The sequence below is a fragment of the Vidua chalybeata genome, chromosome 2 (genome assembly GCF_026979565.1).
Source record: "Vidua chalybeata isolate OUT-0048 chromosome 2, bVidCha1 merged haplotype, whole genome shotgun sequence".
Lineage (NCBI taxonomy): Eukaryota > Metazoa > Chordata > Aves > Passeriformes > Viduidae > Vidua > Vidua chalybeata.
Genome location: NC_071531.1, coordinates 68,738,161 through 68,765,504, shown reverse-complemented (window position 1 = coordinate 68,765,504; position 27,344 = coordinate 68,738,161). Strand labels below are relative to the sequence as shown.

General features: G+C 40.3%; 1 protein-coding gene across 9 annotated transcripts in view; it reads left to right on the top strand.

The window, feature by feature from the left end:
* Nucleotides 1–27,344, top strand: part of LSAMP (limbic system associated membrane protein) — an 888,518-nt gene that overhangs the window by 427,599 nt on the left and 433,575 nt on the right. For 2 of the 9 annotated variants that reach the window (XM_053931642.1, XM_053931687.1), the window contains one exon: nt 24,014–24,075. The exons of the other annotated variants lie outside the window; for them this stretch is intronic. In XM_053931642.1, coding sequence (XP_053787617.1) covers nt 24,014–24,075 — 62 coding nt within the window. The remainder of the gene's footprint in view (nt 1–24,013; nt 24,076–27,344) is intronic. 9 annotated transcript variants of the gene reach the window in all.

Below are 27,344 nucleotides of genomic sequence, written 5' to 3'. Positions count from 1 at the left end.
TGAATGCAAATCCTTTTTTTAGTCCTAATCTTAATTGCAAAATGATTGTATTTTTCCATAATTCCCTATATTTCAGTAATTTTCATCTATATCAAATATGATTTCTTGACATGCTATCATCTGCTTTGTCTTTTATGCCTAGGCTCTGCACATGTTCCAATGGACTTGCTAATTATCAAAGCAATTTGGGTTTTGAATGGAAAATGGGCCCTTATCCAATTCTTCCCCACCAAACTTTGGTAAAGAACAAAATGAGACTTGAACTTTGAGTCTTGACTCTGCTTCGCCCTTTTGCTCTTCATCCTTTCAGCTGTATCTGACAGTTAAGTGACTGACCTGGCAAAGTGCTGCTGGCACCATCCTTTACACTCTGGGTGAGTGAGGTTGCTGGGGTGGATAGTTCCCTGTCACCATCCTTTCAACATCTGCGGCCTTTGCAGCAGCACATACATGGCATTTAATGTATGCAGCAATGTAGAGTCTGTGTTTTAAAGGGACAGTACTGAAAGAAACTATGTTGTTCCTGATATTGTTGATGAGCCACTGAAGACAAGAATTTTGTCTGTGGAGGTGCATCAGGCAAGATCTTTCCCAACACACAGTGCTGTAAGGGCTCAGTTCTATAAGCATCAGGAAAAGGTAAATGTACATAAATGTGACTCATGAAAAGTCAAAATGCAGAGGGGAAAGCCACCTGAATTCCTTCCTAGGAAATGCTAAGTGAAGAAATATGGCCTTTACCCTAAGCCTCCTAGGGACTTAGCTATTCCTGCTTATCATTCCTGGTTTTGAACATGAACTTTGCAGAATCATAGAAATTCTGTTTGGAGGCATCCTCTTGAGGTTTCTTACTCAGCCTCCTTCTTGGTTGTCCTTTTTGGTTTTGGAAATACCTGAGGGTGCAGTGCAGTAACGTGCAGGAAAATGTGAGCTGGTCTGCATTATTTCCTAAATACTCTCAGCTCTGGAGCCATCCTTTTGTTTACTACTACTGACTCTATACCAGATCTGTGCAATGGCAGAGTTGGCCCTCCTCAGCTTCAACAGGGAGAAATGCCCTTTACTATCTGTTCTGTGTATTTGTTGCCCAAAATGACTGCAACAAAAGCCTACTGTAGGTCAGGGGCCTGTTATGACAGGCTTTGTGCATACTGTCATGAGAGGCGCTTGAGAAAAGAACTTCCTGAAAATAAATGAAAAAGCTCTGATATGATCTTAGCCAAACCTTGTGAGTCTGTGGTCCACTCATTTTGCATTGCAGAGAATGCCAGACAATATATTCCATCTCGAAGAAAAATGTCAAATTACACTCAGATCCCACAAAAGAGTGGAGCATTATTTAATCATTGCAAATTAAAAAGTTTGTGTGATTTGAAATTGGCAGTACCAGTTTCCCAAGATGACGTAAATCTACTTTCTGACTGATCTTCCATCCTAAGCTGGAAGCCCTTCTCACACTGTCTGTCTTTAAAGGTTGAAGGCTTTTTTCCTGAACTCAGCACATCCAGGCACTGTAGAGGTGTGTAATTAGGGTGTATGTGGGGGTGGAGGGTGGGGTGTTATGTATTAAAACAACCCTTTCTTTTTGGCTTATAGATCACTGAATTGTAGGAGAACTGGGACTGGTCTTTTCCTGAAGGGTAGGAGATATTTTCTCAGATGCAGTTCCATGTCTGCAAAATTGGGTTCATTTGTCTAAGGCAGAGCTTTCCAAAATGCACTCTGGCTTCATTGGTCTTCTAGAGAAAGGCAGCTCTCATAAACAGACAGTCTTGTGGCAATCAGAAGATTTTAATGTACGCAGTAGCACATACAACTTGTATATTCATTCTGCTTTACTGTTCACAGTGTGAACCTCAAAACAATCTACATCTCTCATAGTTTCTCCAGAACAACAGGAGGAGAGAGGCTCCTATTTGACAGCAAATTAACCAGTGAGGTAGGGAGCTATAAGAAAATTACCTTATCCAATATGCATGCTATAAGAAAAGTACCTTATCCAATATGCTTGCCTGCCCCTCATACTGCAAACCCATTATGTTGCACAAAGTCTATGAAGGTGTTTATTTTCACATGCTACAACATAGTGCTGGCCATCTTTCTTTCTACTCGTGGAAGGGATACATGAAAGGAAATATAAGTCCCCAAGCTGCCAGCAGCAGGAAACTTGAACTTGCAACACTCCCCATCCCTGGTTACTCATAGTGAGGGAGTGAAGTCTTCTCTGCTTGACCTCACAGTGAAACAGCATCCACACAGCTCCTCTTGTGCTGACAGCTGTGAGATGTCTTCCTTGCACTGCTTGATCCAACACCCACTTCAAGTGCAGATCAGTCAAGTGAGTAGGTAAGACAGCTTTCTCTCCATTGGCTCAAAGGCCTAGTGGAAATAACATCCACTGTGGACATGGAAACTCCGAGCTCCAGGCCTTCCTCTGCTTCAGTTTACTTGAACCCCATCCTTAACTCTGACAAAAGCAACTCACTTGAAAAGTGATGTTGCCCTTTAAGATCCAGTGTTCTGGAGCTCAAAAGGTAAGTGAGTCATAGTAGGAAACTCTCAGACACCAGGAAAGGTTCTCTACCAAGCACAGAATCCTACAGAGAAGAGGTTCACACTTGTGTTCAGTTTCACATAGTTGTTGGAAGGAAGAGGTTCCCTTAAGCTGCTGGGCATGCTATTCCTACAGTAGCCCAGTTACATCACTGATGTCTTCAGGATGAGAGCTGACTCCTGTAGAGCTCTTCATCTCCCTCAGTGACTCAGAGGGAATCTGTGTTGAGTTTGAGCCTCAACAATTCAGGAAGTATATGGAGAAACTGGGGAGGATCTAGTGAAGACAACTACTGAGATAATTGTGGCCTATGGTACATGTCCTGTGAAAACAGACTGAAGGATGTAAGCTTTTGTGGTGTAGAGAAGAGGTTAAAAGGGGAGCTAGAAGCCTATGGCACTTGATGTATAATTTCTAAGAACCAACTTTTTATAAGTAGCAGTAGACAGTATAACACCAGCAATAGCCATAAGATGTGGCTTGGGAGGTACAGATGGGACATTAGGAAAGACTTTTCACTGGGAGGGTGGTGCAGCAATGGCAGAGCTGTGATTTGTGGAGTCTTCTACCTGGGGGCTTTGTAAGACCATCTTATGTGAGCTAGCATGGGAACAGCCAGATAAACTCATTGGTCTCCTTTGTAGTGAGCAGGGATTGAACCTAGTAGGAGGTGTAGACTTAGGACTTGCTCTAAAAGATTTTTTTTAATTACAGAAAGGTTATTTTAGGTCTTTGTGAGGTCATCTTTTCCTGCCTTGCCTATGCTTTTTTTGTGATATTTTTTTCATAGGGCATCTCTGTCTGCATGGGGCAGCTACATCTTAAGAGCAGTACTGCTGTGAGCATTTGTGGGGGTGGGACTGCTGTTGATGGTTTAGTGCAGTTGTTGGGAAAGATTAGAACAGATTGGTGCTGTGTGAAGCTGATGTCACAGGCTTTTATCGAATTTGGTCATAGTGGGAACTAAAAGTTTTATCAGCATGAATTTGGAATGGTTGTCTCACTTATGGCTGGGAAAGTAGAAAATGAACAGTGTACATAAAAACTTCTTTTATTCCTTCCATAAGTCTGACTCCAAACTTCTGGTACTCACTGAGCATTGTTTCTGCAATTATGGAAGGCAAACTAGAGTGCATATGATGGAAAAGATCACCACTCCTTTGGAGGGTCCTTATGGAGGAGTGATGAGGCAAGAATGGAGAGGTAAAATAATCACAAAGAAATTATGCTGAGAAGAGATCAATAACCTGAAAATTGCTTGTGTCACTTGACTCCAGAACAGATCTGTTTAAAACCTTTCCCTCTATAGAGGAGTAATCTTGAAATTGACCCATTCTGCCTAGTTTATTCTCTTCATATTAAAGCAACAGTGAAATTATTGAAAAAACAATGCTGCTTTTTGGTTGTTTGTTTTTTTTTTTTTTTTTTTTTTCAGCAAAAGGGTTGCAGTCAGCTCCTTTTCACACAGATTCCAGCAACTAGAGCAGGACTTGGAAAGACCTGCCTGTGATCTCTTCCATAGTATAAACATTAAATACAGCTCTTCCAAATGGGGAATGATCCAACAAATGAACTCCCCAGAGAGTGATTGCAGGGAACTCTTCCAGAGATTAAGGCAGACAAGCACATAAAAGTGATTATGTTCTGTTACCTTGTGAGGCTTGTGGATAACGCTGGTGTACAGATAGATTGTGACAGAAGAGGCAAATGGATTGGGAGAGGTGGAAACGGAGAACTACAAAAAAAATTGTATGATGGAAAGCTGTGAAAGGAGATGGTGGTGTCCTTTCCCCTGGAGGCTGAAGAGCATTTTTAGATGAGAAGGGACATAAACTCACCCGTCCACACAGTGTGGAGCCCACAATGAGAGAATTTGCAAGCAGGGAAATTCTTTTTCTAAAATGTTGGGAGCTTTTGCTTTATAATGTATCTAACTAATTTTCTGCCATCGTTCTCACCAACTGGCTTGTTCCACTAGAAGGCACAAGTCCATCAGAGCTTATAACAGCACAAAGGATAAAAGCATCCAAGGACACAAGCCAAGTAATGGTGAAGGATTGCCCTGGAGTTCCCAGATCAGCTGATGAGATGCCAGGGTGTGTTATTTTAATTCTATAACAATGAATTAGTCCCTGTTCATAGTCTCTTCTATTCTTTCTCTGGCTCATTTCTTCATGGAAGGATCACTGAAGAGTTACGCATATAGATTTTCAGTTATCTGCAGTTCCACCTGTGTGAAATTGCTTGATTCCCTTACATCTATTTTTTACAAATTTAAATTGATATTTATTTTGCTTATTGTAAGACAGTAAGACGTGAAGTCTGTGCACTACTAAGTGTATAATACTTGCACATGCATAGCTACTGTTTCTGTGTGAGACTATTTGGTTAAAGCTGGTTGTATCTTGCAGGAATGCTTTTCAGTCATGTTCATATTTCATCCTTGGCTTTTATATAGGTCAGTATTTCAGTTGTAGCTTGGTTTGAATTCTGCCAGCTTCACATTGTTCTTGTTTAAACAAAGCCTGTAGTTTTCAATTTTACTTCAATTCTCATTAGGAAAATGCAAAGCTTTCAGTACTCATTAATGCCTAATCTAAATAGTGTAAATAGTACCCAACTCAAGAGTCTGCAGGGAATGAGAAGGATGAATTCATGAGCAGGATGATGAGGTCAAGCAGATCAATTAATCGTCCTGGAATTTCCACGTGAACTACTTATGGTACTATTTTTTTAAAAAAGACAGAGTTTGCACTTGTTTTTCAGAAAATACTTGTATACTGAGTCCAAACTCCTCAGATTTACTTCTCTAGCTGCTTATTTCGCTTTCTTAAAGTGGGATAGAGGCCAAGGGCTGGATTTCCAGAGGTATTCTGGCATTTCATGATGCAGATAAATACATAGTGAAATGCTAAATACCCCTCCATTGGTTGCTCACCTTTCAATTAAATCAATGAGGATTAGTTAGGCATGTGCCTTTGAGATTAGTGCTTTGTGAATACCCCCATCACTAAGCATCATTTAAGTCAAGAGCTTTGTCTGTGCTTCCATTTCTATTCTGCAATTCAGACAATAGCTTTTCTTTCCCTTGCTACCCTATTCAGAGCATGGGTATGTTATAAATAGGGTCGTAGAGAGTCTCTTAAGTGAAAAAGCAATAAAAGCCTTTCTGTAGCAGCTCAGAGAATTTCCTCCTGGGTTTAAGAGTTTTGCAGAGTGGAAGAGCAAAGTAGCCGATGAGATGACTGAAAAATGAAAAAGGACAAGCGTATTCCAAGCCATCTGTTCCTTTGGAAAATGGAGCCTGTACAGGTTAACACCTGTTTCCATCTACTCAACATGATGCTAAACACATCTTCGATGGTTTTTGACTGAATGATATCCCAGGTGCTGTTTCTGGATATATTGAGACATTAAATATATGCAAGTACTTAATGCATTTTTTCCCTTGCTCCAGCTGCAGGTAAGAGTAGGAACCAGTTGACTTTGTCCAGGCCTTCTGAATGTGGTGGTGTTTGAGAAAACCTTCTGCTCTAATACAGTGGTATCAGACCAGCTTTAACCACACTGGCCCTCTGCAGACTGAAGAGGCCATTGCCACTTGGCAATAGAGTTGCTTAAATGAGAGATTTTCTTCACATGAGGTTGCAAAAGGAGTGTGAGTTGATATCTGAGCAGTGCTTTTTATTAGCAGAGAGTCTATAATTACTCATAAATTATATATAGATGGATTAATAATTTTGTAATAGATTTATAAGTAAAAGATATAGAATTTTCAACAGAGAGTGAGGGCAAATAAGAGAAGGCCAGAAACCAGTTGCAGTTCTATCTAAGCTAAAAAGAATGATAAGAACAGGATTAATGATGCAGTGATACGTCATAGTTGGTGGCACAATCTACATCTGGTTTCCAGGGCAGCTTTTCAAAGCTGGAATAGAACTTTTCACTTTTTAGGTCAGAAGGAACCTTTGCTCAAATAGGACAAAAAAAAATTATGGCATCATCGTTCTACTTACACTTACTCAGAGTCACTTGTGAGCCTCCCTTAGAAATGAGTAACCATGGTATGGTATCACAAGTCCAAACACACACTGCTGAAAATGAAAATTAACCTGACTGGGTGCATGTGGCTTTGGAAGTCAATCATCAGTGTTCTCTGAACACTGCTGCATGGTCCAGAGAGCTGTTGCAAGAGGTACAATAAGAGTGATAAGTCCTGCATCAACACAATTCTGGAAGAAGCAGTTGCAATGAACACAGAAATATGAGGGCAGGATTGGAAAAGAGTTAGGAAACTTTCTAAAAACACTTCGCCATCTGATTCATTCTAGAGGCCAAAACTGCACTCTTTGGATGCATCTTTTTTGAGCCAGGAATAAGTCAGCCCTTCCAGGACATGTCGGGTAGTTTTCAGAAAGAGATTAATCTCATTATAAACAGAATAACTTTACTCTCTGTGTATCTTGCTTCCTTACTGCTACCAGGGATTAATGTTTGGGGGTCTTCTGATGGGCACTGAGATTCTACTGTGTTAGAAAAGGGAAGGAGGCAAAGTAAAGTACATTGTAATGCCTGATCTCCCAAGGCAAGAGAGAGAGACGAGGGAAATTAATGGCAGAATTAAACTTGCAAACAAGAGGGAACATGGGAAAATTGAGCACTGCTATATTAAACTTCAACACTGGTGAATGCCTGGCTGAATAACCAATCCACGTGGGGAGGGAACTAAGATGCAAAATAATGTGTAGTCTTCATACATACCCCCCCACCCCCGAAGGAAAAGACAAAAAAATCCTAAGTTTTATGGCTAAGAAATGGTCATGGATATAAACAGCTTAATTCTGCTGATAAAAATGGGAAATTCTGTTTCATTTTTGGTAAATTAGAATATGAAAGCAATTATGTCCATGTCCATTCCAATATATTTTGGCCACAATGAATGATTTGATTAATGAGATGAACATGAACTAACACTTAAATCCTAAATCCTTTTATTTCTGGAAAGTTAGATTCACACTAGAACCACCCTACCTTGCCATTTGGCATCATTTAAGAGTATGTGAGAAGAGCCACACCAGTGAGATTAAGCTTGAGATAACTTGCCAAAAATATAAGTGTGCCTTCTCAGGTTTTTGTTTTTTGAAGCTGAAATTTCAGGGACTGTTATAGAATCTTTAGTTTGAGCTCTAACTCTGATTAAATGTCAAACTTCTATACCTTCCCAATTCAAATGCTGCTTCCTTGTCCTCCCCCTACATTTGATCTAGGTTTGTTTGTTGTTCCTGCAGAATATAAACTTAATTGAAATGTGGCAAATCACTTAGCCAAGTGTTGTTAAGTTGACCCTCCGTACCCCAGAAGTATTGAGTATTATTAAAGGTTTAGAGTCAGGTTAGGCAGTGGTGCATGGAGCCCTGTGTGTATGGGCTGTAGATCTGATACTGCTCAATGTTTTCATTAACATTTTCACTGGAGACCGGAATGGAGAGTATGCTAATCAAATTCATACGCAACACAAAGCTGGGAGCAATCGCCAATGCATTGGAGAGTAGGACTAGCCCTGAGTCCGACTATGATGAATTCAAGAAAGGAGCTGAAATCAATAAACTGAGATTCAATAAGCACAGATGTAAAGTAGCTAACATAGGAAGGGATAATTAAATGCACAAATGGAAAATGGAGCTGTCTGTAGGCAGCTAATATGGAGGGAGAGACAAAGAGGTTTTGTTCTTTAAACCAAATCTAGGAAGACAAGGAATCATTTTTATTCCTGGTAGTGAACAGCCAATAGCTCCAAAAATTAGCTTCATGCTCAGATCCAGCTTTTAGCTCCACATGAGCTTGTCACTGATGATGCATAATTAAAGGTGAAAAAAATAATCAAACCCAAAAGCACTAGCTCAGCCTTTTCTGTTTTACACAGGAGAGGTTAGCTCATAGGTAAAGAAATTACAAGGTTTTGTTTTTCCTCTCTTTAGCTCTCTGTGACCACTTCTCTAAATCTCCCTTCATCTTCACATTCTCCACACATGGTGTGGACTGTCAGAGATGCAGGTCTGCAAAATCTGGCTGACATCTCTTTTTTTCCGTGGACAGCTCTCATGACAAGCATCTCAACCTGTCATGCATAGCCCCTGTTAGCTATTTTATTGTTTTATGTCAAGAAGAACCACACACTCTGTTATAAATACAGATTTCTACACCCGGGTTTCTATGCTGACGAGAGAGGTTGTCAGTCAGAAGGAGAGGTGTGTGTAGGCTGCAAGAGTTAATGTCAGCATCTCAGTGTTGTGAATTGTAGGAGGAACTGTGTAAAGCCCTACAGATTGCAATAGGAAAAGGTTGCATGGGACAGTACTCTCTGAAGGCAACATAGGAGTAAGGATGGGAATCTAGTTGCTTCACTTGAGGTAGGGTAGTGATGGAAAACATGATGAGAATACCAGTCTGTGGGTTCCCTGGTGAAGTTTGGGGTACTTTGACAGATTGTCTGACAGGATTTGCATGGCCTTGCTCACTGTGTGGCTGTCTTGGGCCTACCATGTCACTATGTGTCTGATAAAGTGACTTTACAGAAACTTCCTTTGCAGGAAAAATATTTGCAGTACTGTTTTAAAGGAAGCTTGAGATTTTTCAGCAGTACAATGAACTTCCCCCATTTACCCTGACTGAGCTGTCTTGAGTCAGACCCAAACCTAGGACTCATTTTCTGAAGTCTTTTTCTCTTCCCAAGTGCCGATCAGGACCAAGCACTCTGCTGATCTATCAGATACTGCTGTTCATGGAAAGGACTAGCTAGAGAACATCAGTGGGTTGCCAAATGTATCCATACCAAAGGTCAAAAGCATCCTTCATTCAAACCAGAAACTGTGATCTTTTGAAAGCTGTTAATGCCCATGTTCCCCTATTAAATCCAGTCAGGCTCTTTCACAGAGTGCACTTTCTTCAGGCTAAGAGCTGATTTTATTTCCAGTCTCCTGATCCTTCCCCTGTTGATCTTGGACTAGAGATTTCTTTTTGAAAGCACACTGGCTTCAAGGAATCACAGGTCTGAACTCTTAAAACAGGGCTTCTTGAGAGACAAAGCCAAAACTATTCGTTATTTGTATTCTTGAAGCTGCAAAAGAAGACTTTTTTTTTGCATTTTTTTGAGGCCATGAAAGCTGCTTTAAGACATGTGATAGTTAAGAGACAAGATGGAGCTGTCAGTGTGTTTGGTGCATTTAGCAATTTCAGGGTTTTCTGGCAGGGAGGACGACAAATTGCCCTTTAGAGATGTCAGATACTGTGGATCATCTTGACCTGAAATCTTAAGATTGGAATTTGTCTCAACAGAAACATCTTTATGGTAGAATTGCTCCTGCTGAGGGCTCTTGCCACATCAAAGGAGATTTTTGAATAGTTAAATTTAGCATGGCCAGTGTGAATAGGATGAGACCATGCTTTAATCATGTCTCACATCTCTGTGTTTTTCTGTCTCTCTCCTCTCAAACCCCTCAACTTTACCTCAGCAGTAATCAAATTGAGAGGTGCTAGTAAATTGCACTGGGATGCTGTGCTCCTCCTTCCCTTATAGAATCTCATCTATAATGGTGTATAATCTCATCCATGTGGCGTTTTTAAAGTTAAATTATAGGAGTAACTGGCCTAGGATGATATTTTATTAGTTTAGTACCAGTTTCATGCAGCTATCAATGTACTAGGCCATTATGTATCTAGAGTGCTTTTATCTCCAGCCATATCCTTTCCATGTAATAGCCTAGAGAGCACAGTAAAAAATATAAAATATCAGGGCAGTTCTGAGGTTGTATTTAGATCTGGTGTACAATGGAGCTGTCACAGAACTGCTTCAAAGTCAGGGCACAGAACTGCTTCCAAAGTCAGGAATAACAAACAGTTCCTTCTCTCAGTACCCAGCAGTTCCTGTGAGTGGCCAGGGATGTTACTGTACTGCTAAGGTGGCAGCCACAAGATCAGTTCAGGTTCAGGATGCTGCAAACAAATTGAACTAATGCAGCAAATAATGCACAGAGAAGATGATCTCTTGCTTGATGAGCAACACTCCCATATGACTGTCAGCAAGGAGGAGGAGGCACAGGACATACTCATTGATAAGAATAATTCCGGCATATCTGACTTGATTAAAATCTGGTGGCATAAAGCACTTGATTATAACATTTAAAATGTGACTGGTCATTAAGGAACAAGAGAATGTATAATAGGGCTGGAATGGTACTTTGCATAAATCGGCTTTTAGTCTTTCACAGTTATTGGTATGTCAAAAATCCAGGGTCGTGCATGGAAGCAGCCAAGTGTCAAAGCCTAAGAGGAAGGTGACCTGTCAGAATATGGCTGGAGAAATAAATTAAACTTATTAAGAAATATTCCTGTGTAGGGAAGACAGCTGGCCCAGAGTAGCTGTTCCAATGGGGTGCTTACAGACTTGTGCTGGGACTGTGCTAGACTGTTTAGCAGTACAGCTGATTATTCCTCCATTCCCAGGACCACCTCCAGGCACTGTTTAAGTTATGAATATAGTTGCACCCTGGCAGCCCAGCCAATCCTACCTCACAACATTACTCCCCAACATGCCTATCTGAATGCATGCAAAGCAGTTGAGGCGTTAGGAAAGATATCACTGTTGAACATTGTCTGAAAGTATTATACAATCATTATTATAATTTCGGGAAAAAAAGCTCAGGTTATGTACTTTAATGAAATATAAAGCAAGAGACAAAGGCAGACTTGCATGAAGAGATGAGTGGGTGAAGAGAAAAAAGAGAGGTAATATTGTTGCTCATCCTGAGAGACAGAGATGCCTGAGAAGCTGAGGACTAGCTGTCATTGTTATTCCTTTGTGAGCATTACAGTTTTAGTATAAAGCGAGTTTTAGGGAAGGCAATGAAGGAGCTTTGCAAAAGTTTAGCAGAGAAAGCTCAAAGGTGCTGTTGAAAATATTTCAGATCTGGTGGTGTCTGTCTGCACTGTCCATCAGACATGGGAGCTGACCTTTCACTAGGTGTTCAGAGGTGATGCTCAGAGGAGGGTAAGCTATAAAAGTCTTGACAGCAAAGACAACCAGCTTATGTTGCATGAAGTAGAGGACAGGAAACCAAAAGAAACATTTAGAGAAAGGTACAACATACTCCAAATGACAGGAAGGGAATGTGACCTTTGTCTTTTTGCACTGATTTGAGTCAGGCAAGTTTGCAGTATTGAGGCCAGGAAAAGAATGTTATTGTTAATGAAAGGGTAGGCTGATATATGCCTGGGCAGCTGTTTTGGCTGTAGTAAAAATGGATCAGTAATTCATGCCTTAGGCATGGTTTCTAGCAAAAGTCTATGAGATTTTTACAAAGCCCAAAGGTGAGGACTCAGAAAGATGTTTGAATGGGAGATAGTGCATGGGTTATAGGTCAGAGGGATGGCTGGCCAGGCTGATGGTACACTCTGCTGCAAGGCAAAGAGCATTTTAATGTTTCAGAGGGGAGGCTTTATTTTTGCCCATGTTGCACCATTGCTACTGAATTCCAGCTCAGCAAAGCATTCATTTGCATTTCTTTTGGAGAAGTGTGAAAAAACTTGCATCATGTTCATGTAAAGCCAGCTCTTTTCTAGATGTTCCATATGGGGCATTTCCAAGGTGTGATGGGAAGTTACTGGAGTGTTTCCAAGGTGGGAGGGGAAGTCAGCAGATCAAACTGAAGTCTGAAATGTAGAAGAGGTTTTAGGAACCTGTTGCAGGTGGTTCAGGCTGGAACAGGGTAACTCCACTATGAGGATGGAGAGGTCTTCTTGAGTTTATTAATAACTGTGATGGATGTTGAGCAATGCTCTCTAAGGATAGACATTTGAAATATATAGTCCTTGGCAGTTCATGTCAAAGAATTGATTAAGGGGGTCTCCAACTCACAGATCTAAACTTTAAATCTTAGTGGAAGAGTAAGAGAAGTTTTATAAGAATGTTAATATTGTGTTGGATTCAAGACAAAACAGCCAGGATGACTTGAGTGACAGTAGTGCAGTTATTTTGAAACCATTCCAGAATAAAAGAATGAAAATTTCATACAGAATCCAGTGACTAAAGAATAAGACGTTAAGAATGTCATTAGCACTAGTCAACACAGATTTAAGGAAAATAGGCTTTTCAAACAAATCTGCTTTTTTTTTTCCCCCTGTGGAATTACAAGTCTAATTCACAAAGATGCCTTTAGATTTGGACTTTCCTAACATGCTATAATACCTAATGGTGTTCTGATAAAAAAGTTAACACTATGAAATAACAATAAAATAGAGATTAAATGAGAAAACTAAATGATAGGCCTCAAAAAGCGTGTGTCAATGGGGAATTATCAGCAAATGGGAGTGTTCCAGACTGGATTCTGAGAAATCAGTACAAACCCCCATTTTATTCAGTGTTTTCATCGATGATCTGGGAGTAAATGTGCTGATAAAAAGGGTGGATACACAAAGATTATTAGAAAAATACAAAAAATAATGGCAGTAAAAAAACTAATGTGTGGATTCCTCAGAAAGGCTGCATGCCTTCATACAAAGATATGTAGCACACTGAAAATTAATTGGGTATTTAGAACAGGAGACCTTGCTCTCAGATGACAGGACTGTATCTGGAAAGGAAGTATAAAGTATTCTGCAAGTGGAGCTCAGATTCCCAAGTGGTGCAATTGTAAAAAGGGGCTTAAAGGCCACAGAAGTATGAACACAGTACTAAGAAAATGTAATGCAAACTGGTTTTCTCTCTCATATGGCATTGTTGAGTCCAGTTCAGAAATACTGTTTTTTTTCTGGTATCTACATTTTCAAAGCATGATGCAGTGTTGGATACAGGAAAAGTCTGCACCATGACTTTGATGATTGGAGAAAATGACTTGTCATGAGACTTCAAGATCATCTGAATTTATCTGAAAAGACTAAGAGGGGTGGTGGGGACTTGATCAATACACAGTATAATTTTCTTAATTTAGAAAAATAATGTGGGTACTACAGAATGTTTTAATCTAGTAGAGAAAGGCATAGCGAGGACCAAGACATGGAAATTGATGTCAGACAAATTCAAATTAGGCTCAGCCTCTCAAAAGTGAAGGCGCTCAAACACTGAAACAAACTCCCTTAGGACATGCTAACTCTTTATCACCTTCAACTCAAGACTGGATACCTTGCTAAAAAAAAAAAAAAGATAAATTAGATAGGGAAAATTCACTGTGCTGCGTACAAGGATAGCTGGGAGAAGATGAAAGCCTTGTGACATATAAAAGGCCAGGAGGGATTGTTTAAACCTCTGCTTGACCTTAAAGCGTACGAGTCTACCAAACCTCATCTCTCTTGGAATGCTTTGCTTATTCCTTGCATTTCTCTTCTGCCATCATATTTCTATTGTAGAACTGTGTTGTACAGGCATTGTTACACATGTCAAGCAAAGAGAGGCAAACAACATTGTTAGATGGATCTGAAATTTCTTTCCATCTGTCTTCCTCTGTCTCAATGCTGCCCTTCTCCTTATCCTACTCCATTAATGTTGATCGAGAAAAACAAAAAAAACCAACCAAACCAAAGAGATGATGTTTCAATGACTGGGACTAGAACCATTTTGAGAAAGAACATATTGGTCACTTTTACCAGAGAAGTAAGTATAGGAAGCATCTGTGTCCCAGTGCTGCTGAGAAGAGAGTCTCTAATTGAAGATGTAAAAGTAAATGATGGATCACATTAAGTATATGGAATTCTCCTCAGGCTGCGGGTGGATCTCTGCTCCACTGTGAATATTCATGTGCTGCAGGGGCACAGCTACCATACCATGGTCTGCATGGACCATGGACTGCAGGGGAATCACTGCTTTGGTGCCTGGAGCACATCCTGCATCCTCTTCCTCTCCTTTTGAACTGTCCTTGGTGTCTGCAGGGCTGTTTGTCTCACATGTCCTGTCTCCTTTCTCTCACTGCAATTGCAGTTGTGCAGCTTTTTCCCCCTCTTCTTAAATATGTTATCCCAGTGCCTCTGCCACCATCACTGATGGGTTCAGCCCTTGGCCAGCAGTGAATTTGTCTTAGAGCCAGCTGGCATTGGCCCCATCGGACACAGGGGAAGCTTCTGGCAGATCCTCAGGGAAGGACCCCCCGTAGCCCTCTGCTACCAAAACCTGGCCATACAAACCCAGTACAGCTGATGGATAGGCATGTTTCTGTACTCAAATGTGAAACCAACTGCAAAAACACTTAGACAAGTGTTGGGAGCTGGGACAGGAAGTCAGATCAGTGCATGTACCTTTCCTCCTGGCAATGTTGTACATCTTATTTAGGACTTAAGAGCCTTCTTCTAAATGCAAAGGCACTTATAAATTCAAAGATCTAATTCTCATTCCTTGTACCATTAAGACATTGCCCTCAGTGAGAAGGCAGCCTATTTGGGCCATTGGAATCTGTCAACTTAGCATAAGCCTCTGTGCAAACAGAAGGCTAGTACTGTGGTTCAAAGATGATAGTTGAACAAGATTTGCAAGTCAGAGGCTTGAAATTCCGCAAAGGGAAGATCAAACAGCCTCTTGGTTTTAACAAGCATTTTATTTCTTTAGGGGACTGGACAGTTTTCATCCAGAAAATAAATGCAGAAACTTCATGCAGAAATTAAATGTCATAGTTGATACATATGACAAAATGTTATCCCTGACACACACACTGTCAACTGCCAGCTCATCAGCATATCTGGGAATCCATAGAGATTGTCCCTAAGTAGCTGAATTCAGAGCTGTTGTCAGCAAAGATCACACTGGGACCCTGTCTCTGAGGAGACATTCTAATTTTTAGGGATAATTTTAGAAGTCACTTTAAGGCTCTTTGTTATCGCTTTAACAGCCTAGACTACAAACTTGAGCCCACACACCTCTGAACCTTGTCACATTTAAATTTTGAATCTCATTTCTCTGGCATCACTCCATTTCTAATGCTGATCTTAAAAAGCAACAACTACCCTCCCCCCCTCCCCTTCCCCAGCCTTTGCAAAACTCAGGCAGGCTGGAGAATGATAATTTTGTATCACAACAACTTCCGAGTTTCTGAATTTTGCTTTTGATCCATGTTGGATTATACCCAAAACTCTTCAAGCATTCTAATGAAGCACAATTGTGTTAAAATGTCTGCTCTTCTTTTGGAATGAAAATGTTAAGTACTTGATTTGGGTCTCTCTGTCAGTCTTCCTGAGAGTTGAAGTGTTTTGCCTTACACTAAGAATCACATTTTGACCAGATAAGAGTTGAAGTGTTCAACCAACTCTACTTCAAATTCTTCGGCCCTAGCAGTAGAGCTTGCAATTTACCACATTATTAAATAAATTGTATTTATTGAAACCTCTGCATTACACTGAAACAAGATAGCAAACAGATTCTGAATTTGGCTTCTGCCTCTGCTGCTCATCTCATAAGGAATGACCAGGAGGTCTTGTTGCTGTAGGTGTGATGACCATAATTATCCTTTGCCAAACCATAGTGGACTTATTTGGCTATGTTCTTATGTTAATGGCTCGGCATTGTAGGTTTTGTGCACAGAAGCTTTGGCTACAGTCATCCTGAGTATTTTAATACTCAGATTTTAGCCATTGGTCTTTTATACCATGCTAGATGCAACAGTCAGCTTCTTCCAAATAATTTTAAAATTATGCTGCTAAATAACTAGCAGCTGGTACTGTCAGAAATAGGCAAGGAAATGCTGGGTTCCGCTAAGATCCTAAAATGTCAGCAGTGACATCACAGTGTTTTGAGACAGGGAAAGTGTCTAGGGTGGTAAAAATGGACAGAAGGCAGAATTTCAATAGAAGGACTTAACATGGTAACCTAGCTTGCTCACAAGTACCATAAAAGATGTGTCAAGTGCCTGAGGACATCTTATATAAGATCTAAATGCCTTAGGTGTCTGCTTTGAAGCCCTTGCTGGTTTTGGCAGTTGTATAATTTTGTTTCTTTCATAACTATATTCAGCTTCAGCTTAAAACCATTTTTAGGTATTTTAGTCCATATTTCTCATTTTGACAGTCTGTGGCCCAGAGGCTGAGCTATCCCAAAATGACATAGTGTTTAATCAATCCCAAGCTGATTCATGATAATATCCTTATTACAATTTTCAACTCTTCCTAAAGGCTTCCTGCGTTCGATCTGCCCTGACGGCCCATGGTTGATGTCACTGCAGAGTGGAATCGGGGAGCTGAACTCCCCAGTTGAGATGCCAGTGGAAAGATGTAACATTTTGGTTAAACGTGTCCCCCAGCCGTCTGTCACGGCTGGTGTGCAGCTGTGATAAAAGCCTCCAGCTGCAGCCAGCCAGCAGATGTTTTAGTTCAGGTAGCCGAGCCTTGCGCGGTCGGTGGTAGAGGCGTGGGGGGTGCAGCGCTGTGTGAGGCAGAGCACAAGCTCTCTGGTGCCAAGGGACCTCCTGAGGTGCAGGAAAGCAGGGGGAATGTTTAAGTAGTCTTTATCCAAGCTGGATGAGTGCTGTCAAGTAGCTTTCTCAGTTCTTTCACCAATTTGTCTTGATTGCATTGACACTCTCTTGGCATCTATATCCCATGATTATTCCAGTGAGCACATTTATGATGAGGAAGGTTTGTAGAAAGAGTAGCTTTCAGGTAAAGCTCACTGGCAACAAATTTTGCATTCACATTTGGCAATACCTGCACTCAAGATTTGCTTTAAGGAGTTAAAGATTCATTCACGCAAGTGAGGAAACACATGGCAGGTGACTCTGGAGTTGCATCCAAACTGCCTCAAGCTGTTACAGCATACACCTCACTGGGAGGCTCTTACATTTAAACACTGCATTTGAAACTTCTGAAGGAAACCATAGACAAATTAATTTGAAACTGGACTTGCAGAATCTGATTCTGGTTTGCAAGGAGAAGCATTTGAGGACATATCTTTGCTTCTTTAATTTTGTGACTTTAAAAAGGGATGGAAATGGTTTATTTAAAAAATCTTAAAGTATCATGGAATCATTTGTAGCTGTAAATCTGTTCAGTCTGTTGCTCGTCTGAGGGCTAAGTACTTGCAAATTATTTATTTATTTTTGTCAAGTCATTACAGCCTTCTTCCTACTTTCTTACAAATGTGGTTTAGGCATGACCTGTGGTCCTTCAAACACAGGCAGGGGCATCATTTGCAGCATTGAGTGTGTAGGGTGTGTTCTTTTTAGTAGCATCCACTAGAGATCACTTCCTGGCTCTGCCCTTTAGCAATGCAGACAGAGATACTTCCAGCCAAATCTCAGCACCAGCTTCTTCACTGCAGAGCATTACTTGTCCAGGGTAGAGTTCAGTGATCTGGCTTATTTGTTTCCTTTTAAAGACGTGCTCTGTCCCAAGGAAGATTTTTAATCCACTCTACATTTCCTAATTTCCAAGTGTGATAGATGAGCTACTTGTTAAAATGCATATGAGGATCAGGTGGTTTTGCCTGTTCTGTCCCAAACTTACTGATTTTTGTGTGTCTTTCTCCTCTGTAAGATGAAGCCAAAGTAGGGGTTTTTAATTTACTTATCACACAGCCTTAATAAACTACAATAAGTGCACTTCAAGCACTACAAGGTCAAAGGGAAGAAAGGGGTTCCAAAGCACACAGAATTATTTTTTTCATGCTAGCACTTTCCCTGTACATTAACGGGATGAAAATGCAACTTCCATGGGAGTCATAACTGTCTTACTTCTAATTTCATTATTGCTGATTCTAATTCAATCAGTCTCAGTAAACTAGATGAGATTGAGTGTAGTCAGTCAAATATGTCTTTTTCAAGGAACCCCACACTACTATAAGGAATTGCACAAATAAATCCAAAAGCAGAAACCCTGCCCTGAGATGGGCTGTGTTGTAAGGAGAAGTCACATTGCTGCCATGGCCCAGGCTGCAGGTAATGGTACTCTTCAGCCTTGGAAAAGTGCCATCATCATTTATTGTGAATGAAACAATACGAACCCCTGTGTCCCAACCATATTTCTGAAGAATGATATTATTTTGCATCCCTCCTTGAGTCGAGGGCTGTGTTCTTCAGGCTCCTTAAATTCCTGAAAAGTGCTGATGTACTATAGTAAGTGCTTAACTGCTTCCAGCCCAGTGCTGGCTGAAATCCTGGGCTGAATGTAGCAACACTTGGATCCTGGCACATTTTTTAACACAGTATTTTGGGATCTTTTGGGGATGCTAAGTGCCATATGAATCCTGTGCATCATTGACGAGTAAATTGTGTCACCTTGTGAGTTAATTTCTAATTACACAACTATTTAATGTGGCATTAATGAAAAGTAATGTGAAGTTTTTCAGCAAACTATAATTCTAAGTAATATTTTTTGAGACCAAGTGATTTATTAACTCTTTATTAGACCTACTTTAGTCTTGAATTAATTTTTAATAGTGCCTTGGCATAAAATTGTTGCATAGTTAGTAATGCCATTGACATACTTATAAGCAGTGGTTTTACTTAAATTAAAAAGGATTATTTTTTTAAGAGAGTATTTGATCCCAGAGGTAATAATAATAATAAAGAATAACTTACTTCATTACACCTTTTCTATGTTTGATTATCCTTTGGAACCCTGTTTGTATAGAGGTCACCTCACCTGCTATTCTTCCTATAGAGCAGCTATTTCTGGGATGGAACAGGCTGTGATTTTTTTTCATTCGCTCAGCAACTAATGAAGTTTGTGGGGGGCAAGTGGTTTCAGCATTGAGCTTCTGCCAGATGTTGCCACCCCACAGCAGGGACAGCTGAATGGCTCATGAAGCAGTCCCTTCCCTAGAACAGTTTTACAGCCAGCCTGGTAAAGTAAGCTGACATCAAGTTGATTCATGCTAATTGAGTGAGCTGTAAAGTGCAGCAGCTGACCAGGAGCTGTTTGGTTGTCCCTTATGTGAAATCTGAAATCTCTGGGAGAGAGGTTTGATGGAGAGCTGCAGGCCATAATGCCCTCAGCCATCCCAGCTTAATTTGCTGATGCAAGTATGCCAACAGTCTCTAACAGAGCAGGCATTTAGTACAGGAAAAGGAGAATAGCTGAGCTACTTCATCTGCTGAGGGAATGAAAAGCGGCAGAGCATAGAGGCATGGTGGAATTGTTCAGGATGCTGGTGCTAACACCTACACTCAAATATGAAAGGAGAGGTATAGAACCACCTGAGAAGTCAAGGTTTCTAATTTCATCAGCCACAACACGGGCTCTAGCAATGTGCACTGGAAGATTTTCTGGCTTTGTTTTGTTTTTTGGTTTTGGTTTTTTGGTTTTTTGTTGTTGTTGTTGTTTTGGGGTTTTTTTTTTGTAGGGTTTTTTTGGGGTTTTTTTTTGGTTTTTTTTGGTTTTTTTTTTTTTTTTTTTTTTTTTTGGTTTTTTTTTTTTTTTTTTTGCACAGCAGCCCCCTGTGATATCCAGCAGTCTGTTATTAGATTTGGTAGTTGCACATCCAGCAGTGCAAGGTGTACTGTTTAAAGCTGTTGCCATTAAGCATTGATACAATTAGGCTAGGGAGGATTTGTAGAAGAGTGATGTATTACTGCATCCATACCTAGTTTCTCATCAAAGGAGTTGAAAATCTTCACAGGTTCTTCCAGATCTGAACCTTGGGTCAGAATTTATATGAGGCTTGCCAAGGTCAGGTCATTTACTGTTTTGAAGTTAAAGCTCCTTGTCTGTGGAAGTCACATACCTGAATACAAAATGCAGAATCTGAATGGGGAGAGACCGTTCTCTGAGTAGAATGATCCCTGGAAACCTCTCACCCTGGGAAACATGCAGGCATCATGAGGGAAAGGCTGAAGTCTGTGATTGAGTGTGCAGGGTGAGCAGGGGAGAGATCATCTGTAGGAGCATCTGCCTACACCTTCTCTTTTATGCTCATTGTAAATAAATTGCATTTATCATTACCCGCACCCTTTGTCTCCAGGCTTCTGAGGTGTTGAAAGCTCCAGTTAAATGGCTTGCCCAAAGAAAACACTGTCACATTTGCATAATATTTTCATAGACACCTAGCTCAACCTGAGCCTGAAGGGAGACAGGGATGTTCCCTGCATATTTTATATTCCTGTCCCCAATTCCCACCAAGCTAACTAAATTGTGGTATGGATATGAGTATAATAGAGAGAGAGAGATGGCTGAGAGGTCTGAATTTGTCTGGGGTATTTTCAGACACTCTTAGTTTAAGAAGCAACTTGCACCTCATAGAATACTCTGAAATAGTGCTATTTAGAAACAGATCAGCTTCCATTTCACCTCTTTTTCAGTATTCCTCTTCTCTCATTCTTCATTACTAGGGACATCTGCATGAAAACAGTCCTTTTTTTCTTATATCTTGGGAGTTCATCTGCCTCTGCTGATTATCCCCTCCCTCCCCTCTCCTTCTGAAGTCATTATCTTCTGATTGCATTACATTTGCAGTCATCCCACCGCAGACTCTCTTCTCATCAAGATTCTCCAGCTAAGCAAGGGAAAGGATAGGTCAGCTTGTGGAGAGAAATCCTCAGGGAGAGCCTGGCCCTGGCAGAAGGGGTGTTGGGGTGCAGTTTGTGTCACTGTCTCTCTCAGCCACCACCACACTCAGCCGCTGGTATTTCTGTAGAGGCGCAATGAACTCAGTCAAGTTTCTCCCACAGATGGTGTTGGAACAAGAGCTGGAGGAAGTATTTTTGACAAGACGTGTATCTGCTGCAAAACGCAATGTTATTCGTGTCACCTACCCTGCAGATGTTGGCAAGCTTGAATTGAATTAGGGAAACTTTCATTACAGGAGTGGGGAGAATAACTGAAGATGTAAAATCCTGTTCATTTCCCTGAAACCAGAACTGGAAGCCTTAATTACCACAGAGTTACACTCAGTCTTGCTCTGGGCAAGTAATATTTGTTTAACTGAAGTGGAACAACTTCCTTAGGAGAAATTGAGGGAGATCCTTTTCACAACACATGCAACCAAAGTTTGTGTCCTTACTTTGAGTCAGAAGGTGGATTTTGTCATGGCCCTACTGTGTTTCAGTTACAGCGATAAAGTTTTGCCAGTTGGTCATCCTGTGTGATAGAAAACAGTACCTTTCATCTCCTGAAACATCTTAACAGACTTAACAAATGATGGAACTGTCCTGATGAGTATCATTTAACAGGACAGGGCACAAGCTTAGCTAGGGTCATGAAATGAGCCAATGGGAACACTGAACACAGCTCCCAGATATTCTATCACTCAGGTCTGCTTTTTAAGATAACACCTGTCAGACAATCTCTATCAACATTTATCCTGTCCTGAACCCATTGAACTTTGACTGAATCCACTCAGAAGTTTAAAACCAAATTCGTATGTCTCCAGTATTTTTGTGTTCATATTTTCCTCTTCATACTTCCTTCAGCCAGAAAAAGAGGCTCCAAAATAAATTGATAAAATTGTACCTTAAAGGAAGAACTTTGGAATCCTTAATGGGGCTCTGGATAGTACACCTGGGAGACAGCTTCCCTAAGGAATCTTTTTCCACTAGACATATCAGAAGAACATTGGCATTGTTCCTTACCTCCTTCTAACTACATGCAGGTGGTGTCACAAAGACATTGTGTTTCCATTGTTCTACCCCAGCTCCTTCTTTGAAAATATTGTAAGCAATGGGAATAGGCCCCTCTTATTTCTTGTAGGAAAACCCACAAGTGCTCAAGGCAGCAACTGGGCCGTAATGGCAATACAAAGCAAGCGACAGAACAATTTGTAAACAATTTTGTACAGGGTGAGAATGACAACTCCTTCTTCCCAGACAGATGCCTAAGCTGGTCTGGTTTTCCCCAGGAGGCATTGCAAAGGTAATTCTAACAGCTCCAATACATGTGTACACTTTGTATCTTTGGATAGGGGATGCCAGTAAATATTGAATTTACTTCTAGAATTAAGTGACCATGCAGCAGCATGTTATTGCACTTGATGCTGCTTCTGAACCACAAAGAGTATCAGTGATAGAAATCAGTTTAAATGTAGGATGATCTGATTTCCCAGTATCCCATTACAGCTGGGAGCTCTGCAGTGTTACTGCCAAGGGCTCAGCATCTCTAAGTTGATGGGTACATCTGTCTCGGGATGTGTTTGCAAAAGGATAGACAGCACAATGGGTGGCTCAAGCATTCAGTCCTTTGTTTGTTCCTTAAGGATATGTCAAGGACAAGATCATGACCTTGTTTCTATTTTAAATCATCTAGGTGAATTAATTTCAAGAAAGTTGGGGATTTGTGTTGGGTTTTGTCCCCATGGGGATTTTCTTGGGATGGGAGTAGAGAGGGTGACTTCAGGTATGCAAAAGACACTGCTTAACTTGAGACCAAGTATTTATGCAGAATGGATTCCCTGTGGATACTTCCCAGTGTTGATCCATACTTAAAGATGATAAGGGAGCTGGTTAGGTTACTCCCAGTTGTGTATCCTTTGGGGAGATTAGACAGAAAATAAGTCTGAAGCCAGTAAACAGCACAGCATCTGGTTATCCTAGCACGTATCCTGCTTCATATGCTATATATTATGTCTTAAAAAAAAAATAAAAAAAGAAAAAAAAATAAAGAGCAACAGCAGAGGAATTGTTGAAGTTAGTCACTGGATTAAATTACCATTTGTCAATAGAAAATTAATTTGCATTATAAATTACTGCAGCATAACTCTCAGACATGTTTTATCAATGTGTTTCAAATTATTTAATAACAATATTTTTCAAAAAACAAGCACTGACATTTGTTTTCACCCCACCCCTTTTAAAATCAGTCCATTCTGAGGGTTTCCATCAGTGTAATAGCCAACCTCTGCAAAAATTCCAATGAAATAAACTATCACCAGGAGGATTAAAATCCATTGCCATAAACAAAGCCTTTTTTCTCTCCCCAATCAATGGCCTGCTGTGTTGCTGCTAATAGGACTGTACACAAGTTGCACAGAAAGGTATTTGTTTGCAGGTTCTTCAGATTTTCTTTGTTTTTTTTTGATGGAGAGGGGGCAGGAGAAGAATGTCATGGAAGAATTCATAAATTATTTCACTGAACTTAATATGTATTGCGGAGATGAAATCCTTCAATCTGCAGAATGAGACACATTCAACCTGCACATTGGAGGAAGATTTTCATAGCAGAAATGGTTGAAAGGCAGAAAATAGGAAGGAAACCTCAGAAAATGTGACTGCTGCCTTTATTTGGGACACCAATGCAGGCAGAAAAATGTCTTCATATTTTGCTACTGGTTTACAAATCTCATGGTTTCCAATCTTATCCTTCCCTGTTTCAGCCCGGACTTTATCCCACAGTTCTTCCATTGTACGTTCAGGCTGATTCCCTGCCTTTGCAGCCCTGAGCATCCCACATGCAGTCTGCCAGTGCACCACAATTATTTTATTCTTCCTCGTTTTGTAAAAAGTGTAATTTCCTTTAAAAACATGAATAATCATGGATATTTCTTTCTCTTTTTATTTGCAGGTAAGTGGCCATTCCTGCTTTTGTCAGACTGGTGAACGATCAGCAAAGTGCAGCTCTCAAAGGTAGTTTTTGTGGTACAGTTTCTTTCCAAGAACCTTGAAGTATTTTCCTCATCTGAGTTTGTACAGCCCCTTGGCAGGAGGTTTGAGATAGGCAGACTGGTATTTAACCAAATAATAATTTCTTTTCTTTGATTTTTTTGTGGTTTAGTCTATCCCTACTGAGGTGCCCAGAAATAAGGAGCTAAGTGAGGGGAGAGATTTTTCATAGATCTTCAACCACTAGGAACAAAAACATGAAGGGACCATGGCATTATAGTTGTTTATGCCCTCAGAATCATACAATTGACTTCAATAGTTGTGAAGTTTTTGAGTAATATACTTTAAGTCTTATACTTTTATTTGTTTGGGGGGGGGGGATGTTGTGAATCTGGAATATTTTTCTCTCTCTCCCTTTTTCCCTTTTCCCTTCTCTACATAAAGGTGTTTAAAATTATTAAAAAGAAAGTCATGACCCTATGTTTATTTTCAGAAATGTAAAGATTGATCTTTAGAGAAGTCTTAATGAGATAAGCACTATCAGTCATTGGGGAAATATTGTCACAACATGAGATTAATTTCACTTTAAATGCAGTGTTTTAAAGGTAATTCCACGGGAAGGAAAAAAGATAACATAAATTGCTTAGATACAGAGAAACCAAATTCTCTGTTAGGTAAGACAATTTTATAGGTCTCTGATTTGTTGCTGGATAATTTTTGATGCCGAATAGACAGTTATTTTCTAGTATGACTAAACTATTATCTTAGATGAGTTAGTTGGGCGCAGCTCTGAGTATAACCAAGAAATAAATGTAAGCCTGGAATACATTAAATATCAATATTAATTAATGAGTCTCGGACACACACAGGAAATTGCTTTAAACCTCCAACCTTCTGAAAATATCTTCAAGTGGGATTACTGACATAAAGGATTTGATCTAATTATCACTGCTAATTTCCTTTACGATGGTGGTAGCAATGCAGTTGTTAAAAAAGGCACAGTCAAGATTAGTCACCTACAGTCTTAATGTTAATCCCTTATCTGTATTACTAATATTTTAAAACTAAATCTTTTAGAAATTATCACCACCGGTCCTGCTTCACAGTTTATTCAGTGCAGGCAATTAGATGGCTCAATTATTTCATTCTTATGTGCTGGGGTTTGGCTTTTTACTTTTTCGAAGCTTTCTTCTCCTGAAATTGGCATTATTGGTTACACTTTATCAGCCTTTTTTGCTGTCTGAAATGCTAGCTGTACATCATAAGAGTAGGAGGCAGATAGATTGGAATGATTTAGCAAGATTATGTGTTTTTTTCCCCTCTGGCTTAGCCATTAGAGGTGAGCAGACTGTGAAATAAACAAAACCCAAGACAATACTGATGAGGGGGCAGGAGAGTAATCACAAAAAAAAAAAAAAAAAACAAAAACAAAAACAAAAAAAAAAAACCACCCAGAAAAAAAACAAAAACAAAACAGAAAAACAAACAAACAAACAAAAAAACCCCACTTTTTTACTGGGACAGTACAGGGAAGTCAGAGGGGGGCAATGCAAGGTGTGGGCACCTCCCACAGTGGAGGTGCTGTGGAGGGTGCACAGGGAGATGCTGGCTCCAGTAGCTTCCTGGGGAGCAGGGACTCCTAGCATATCACTCATCATGCCTGAACAGGCAGAGTTATCTCAGAGGAAAAGCCCATGAGGGCTTGGATGCTCTGTGAGCCCCAACATCTGCCAGAAGAATATACAGTGTGTAGAGGGTTCCTGAAAGAACCAATCAACTGAGTTCCTCCCAGTCTTCAGCCTTGGAACAGAGAAAGCTCAGTTGACAACCTGCTGCCTCTAATGCTGACACCGAGAAACGTTACCTATCTGTGCAGTTCATTATCTGGTACTTGGATCTTTGTGAATAAAGTTGGTGCTGAAGAAATCCCATAGCCACCAATGTCATATTAGACAGCACAACATGCTATCAGCTCTTAAATGTTCAACTCATCAACACAAATTGGTTCCTTTGAAGCGCAAATCCCATGCAGAGATCAGTTTCCCCTTGATGCTCCCTTTTTCTTTTTTCCCCTCTGTCCTGGTTGTCTTCCTTATGCTCTTTGAATGGTCAAATGATATCTTCTTGCATAGATCTTGAAGTATTTTAATTGGCACACAGACCTCATCTGGAAACTAATATCTTTTATTGGTGCTTTGATTTGTTTCAAATGCTATTTTATTGACAATTGTTTCTGGGTAATGATCCAAACCTTGGCAGTGCTTTTACATGAACACGTGATGCTTTGATAGGGGATGAGAGTTTTGAAGACAGCTCTGTAGCTGGCAGGCTTTGATTCAGCAATTGTGCCAACAGGTACAGGACCTACCCCCTGCTTCTGAGCAGAAAGCAATTTAAAAAGTACCAGTTTTTAGAAAGCTGTCTCATTGTTGTGCCCCAAAACAGCTGAGCAATAAAGGGCAACACACAAGATAAATGTGAGAAAAGCTGGCATATTCTTGTGTGACAGTGACACCCTGCAAATTAGCAAAACAGAGATGATAATAACAATATGAACAAAAAAGAGCAAAAATGGTGAATCACAACATGCACTTTATTCACTTATTTTAAAAGTTGCTAGTTGTCTATACCTTTCTAACTCTCTGGAGCAGGTTTCTTAAGAGGAATAATGACAGTATGGCACAGCTCTCCTGTAAACATCAATCTTTGTTGAGCAGCACAGCAATATTATTGTAGGTAGGGACCTTTATGTAGAAGGTATTAATGAGCCTTTTACAGATAAAAAGGGGTGAGGGAGGAATGCTGGAAGTTTCTATCAGTGACACAGCTACTTTGTGCAGAACAGAGCACTATGTTTGGAAGGAAATGTGGGCTGTAGAAAATGATGGAGGATGTGCAGGCATGCATTTATCCTCTGTGACTTGGAGAAAGAAAGGATGAATTTAATGGGAGCAATCATAAATGTTTATGTCTGTGTGCCTATGCAGACGTGCACTTATCACTTGCCAACTCATATAGGTGGACACAAGCTTGTCCTTGTGTCACTCTATGCCACAAGAGATCTCAGAGAGATGAGGAAGGAGGCCTGTGTAGTTTCCTCTTTTTGTCTTACAGACCCAGAAATTTGAGCACAAGTAGTTCTCTAGTCATTTTTTAAAGATCACCGGGGAGGTGAATATGCCTCTGGCCTTTTGAATCCTGGACTGTCTCAGTATCCTCTGACAAATATTGACAGGTGATCTAGGATCTCTGCAAACCAGGAAGTGAAGGAAGAGTACTCCTAGCTATCATGA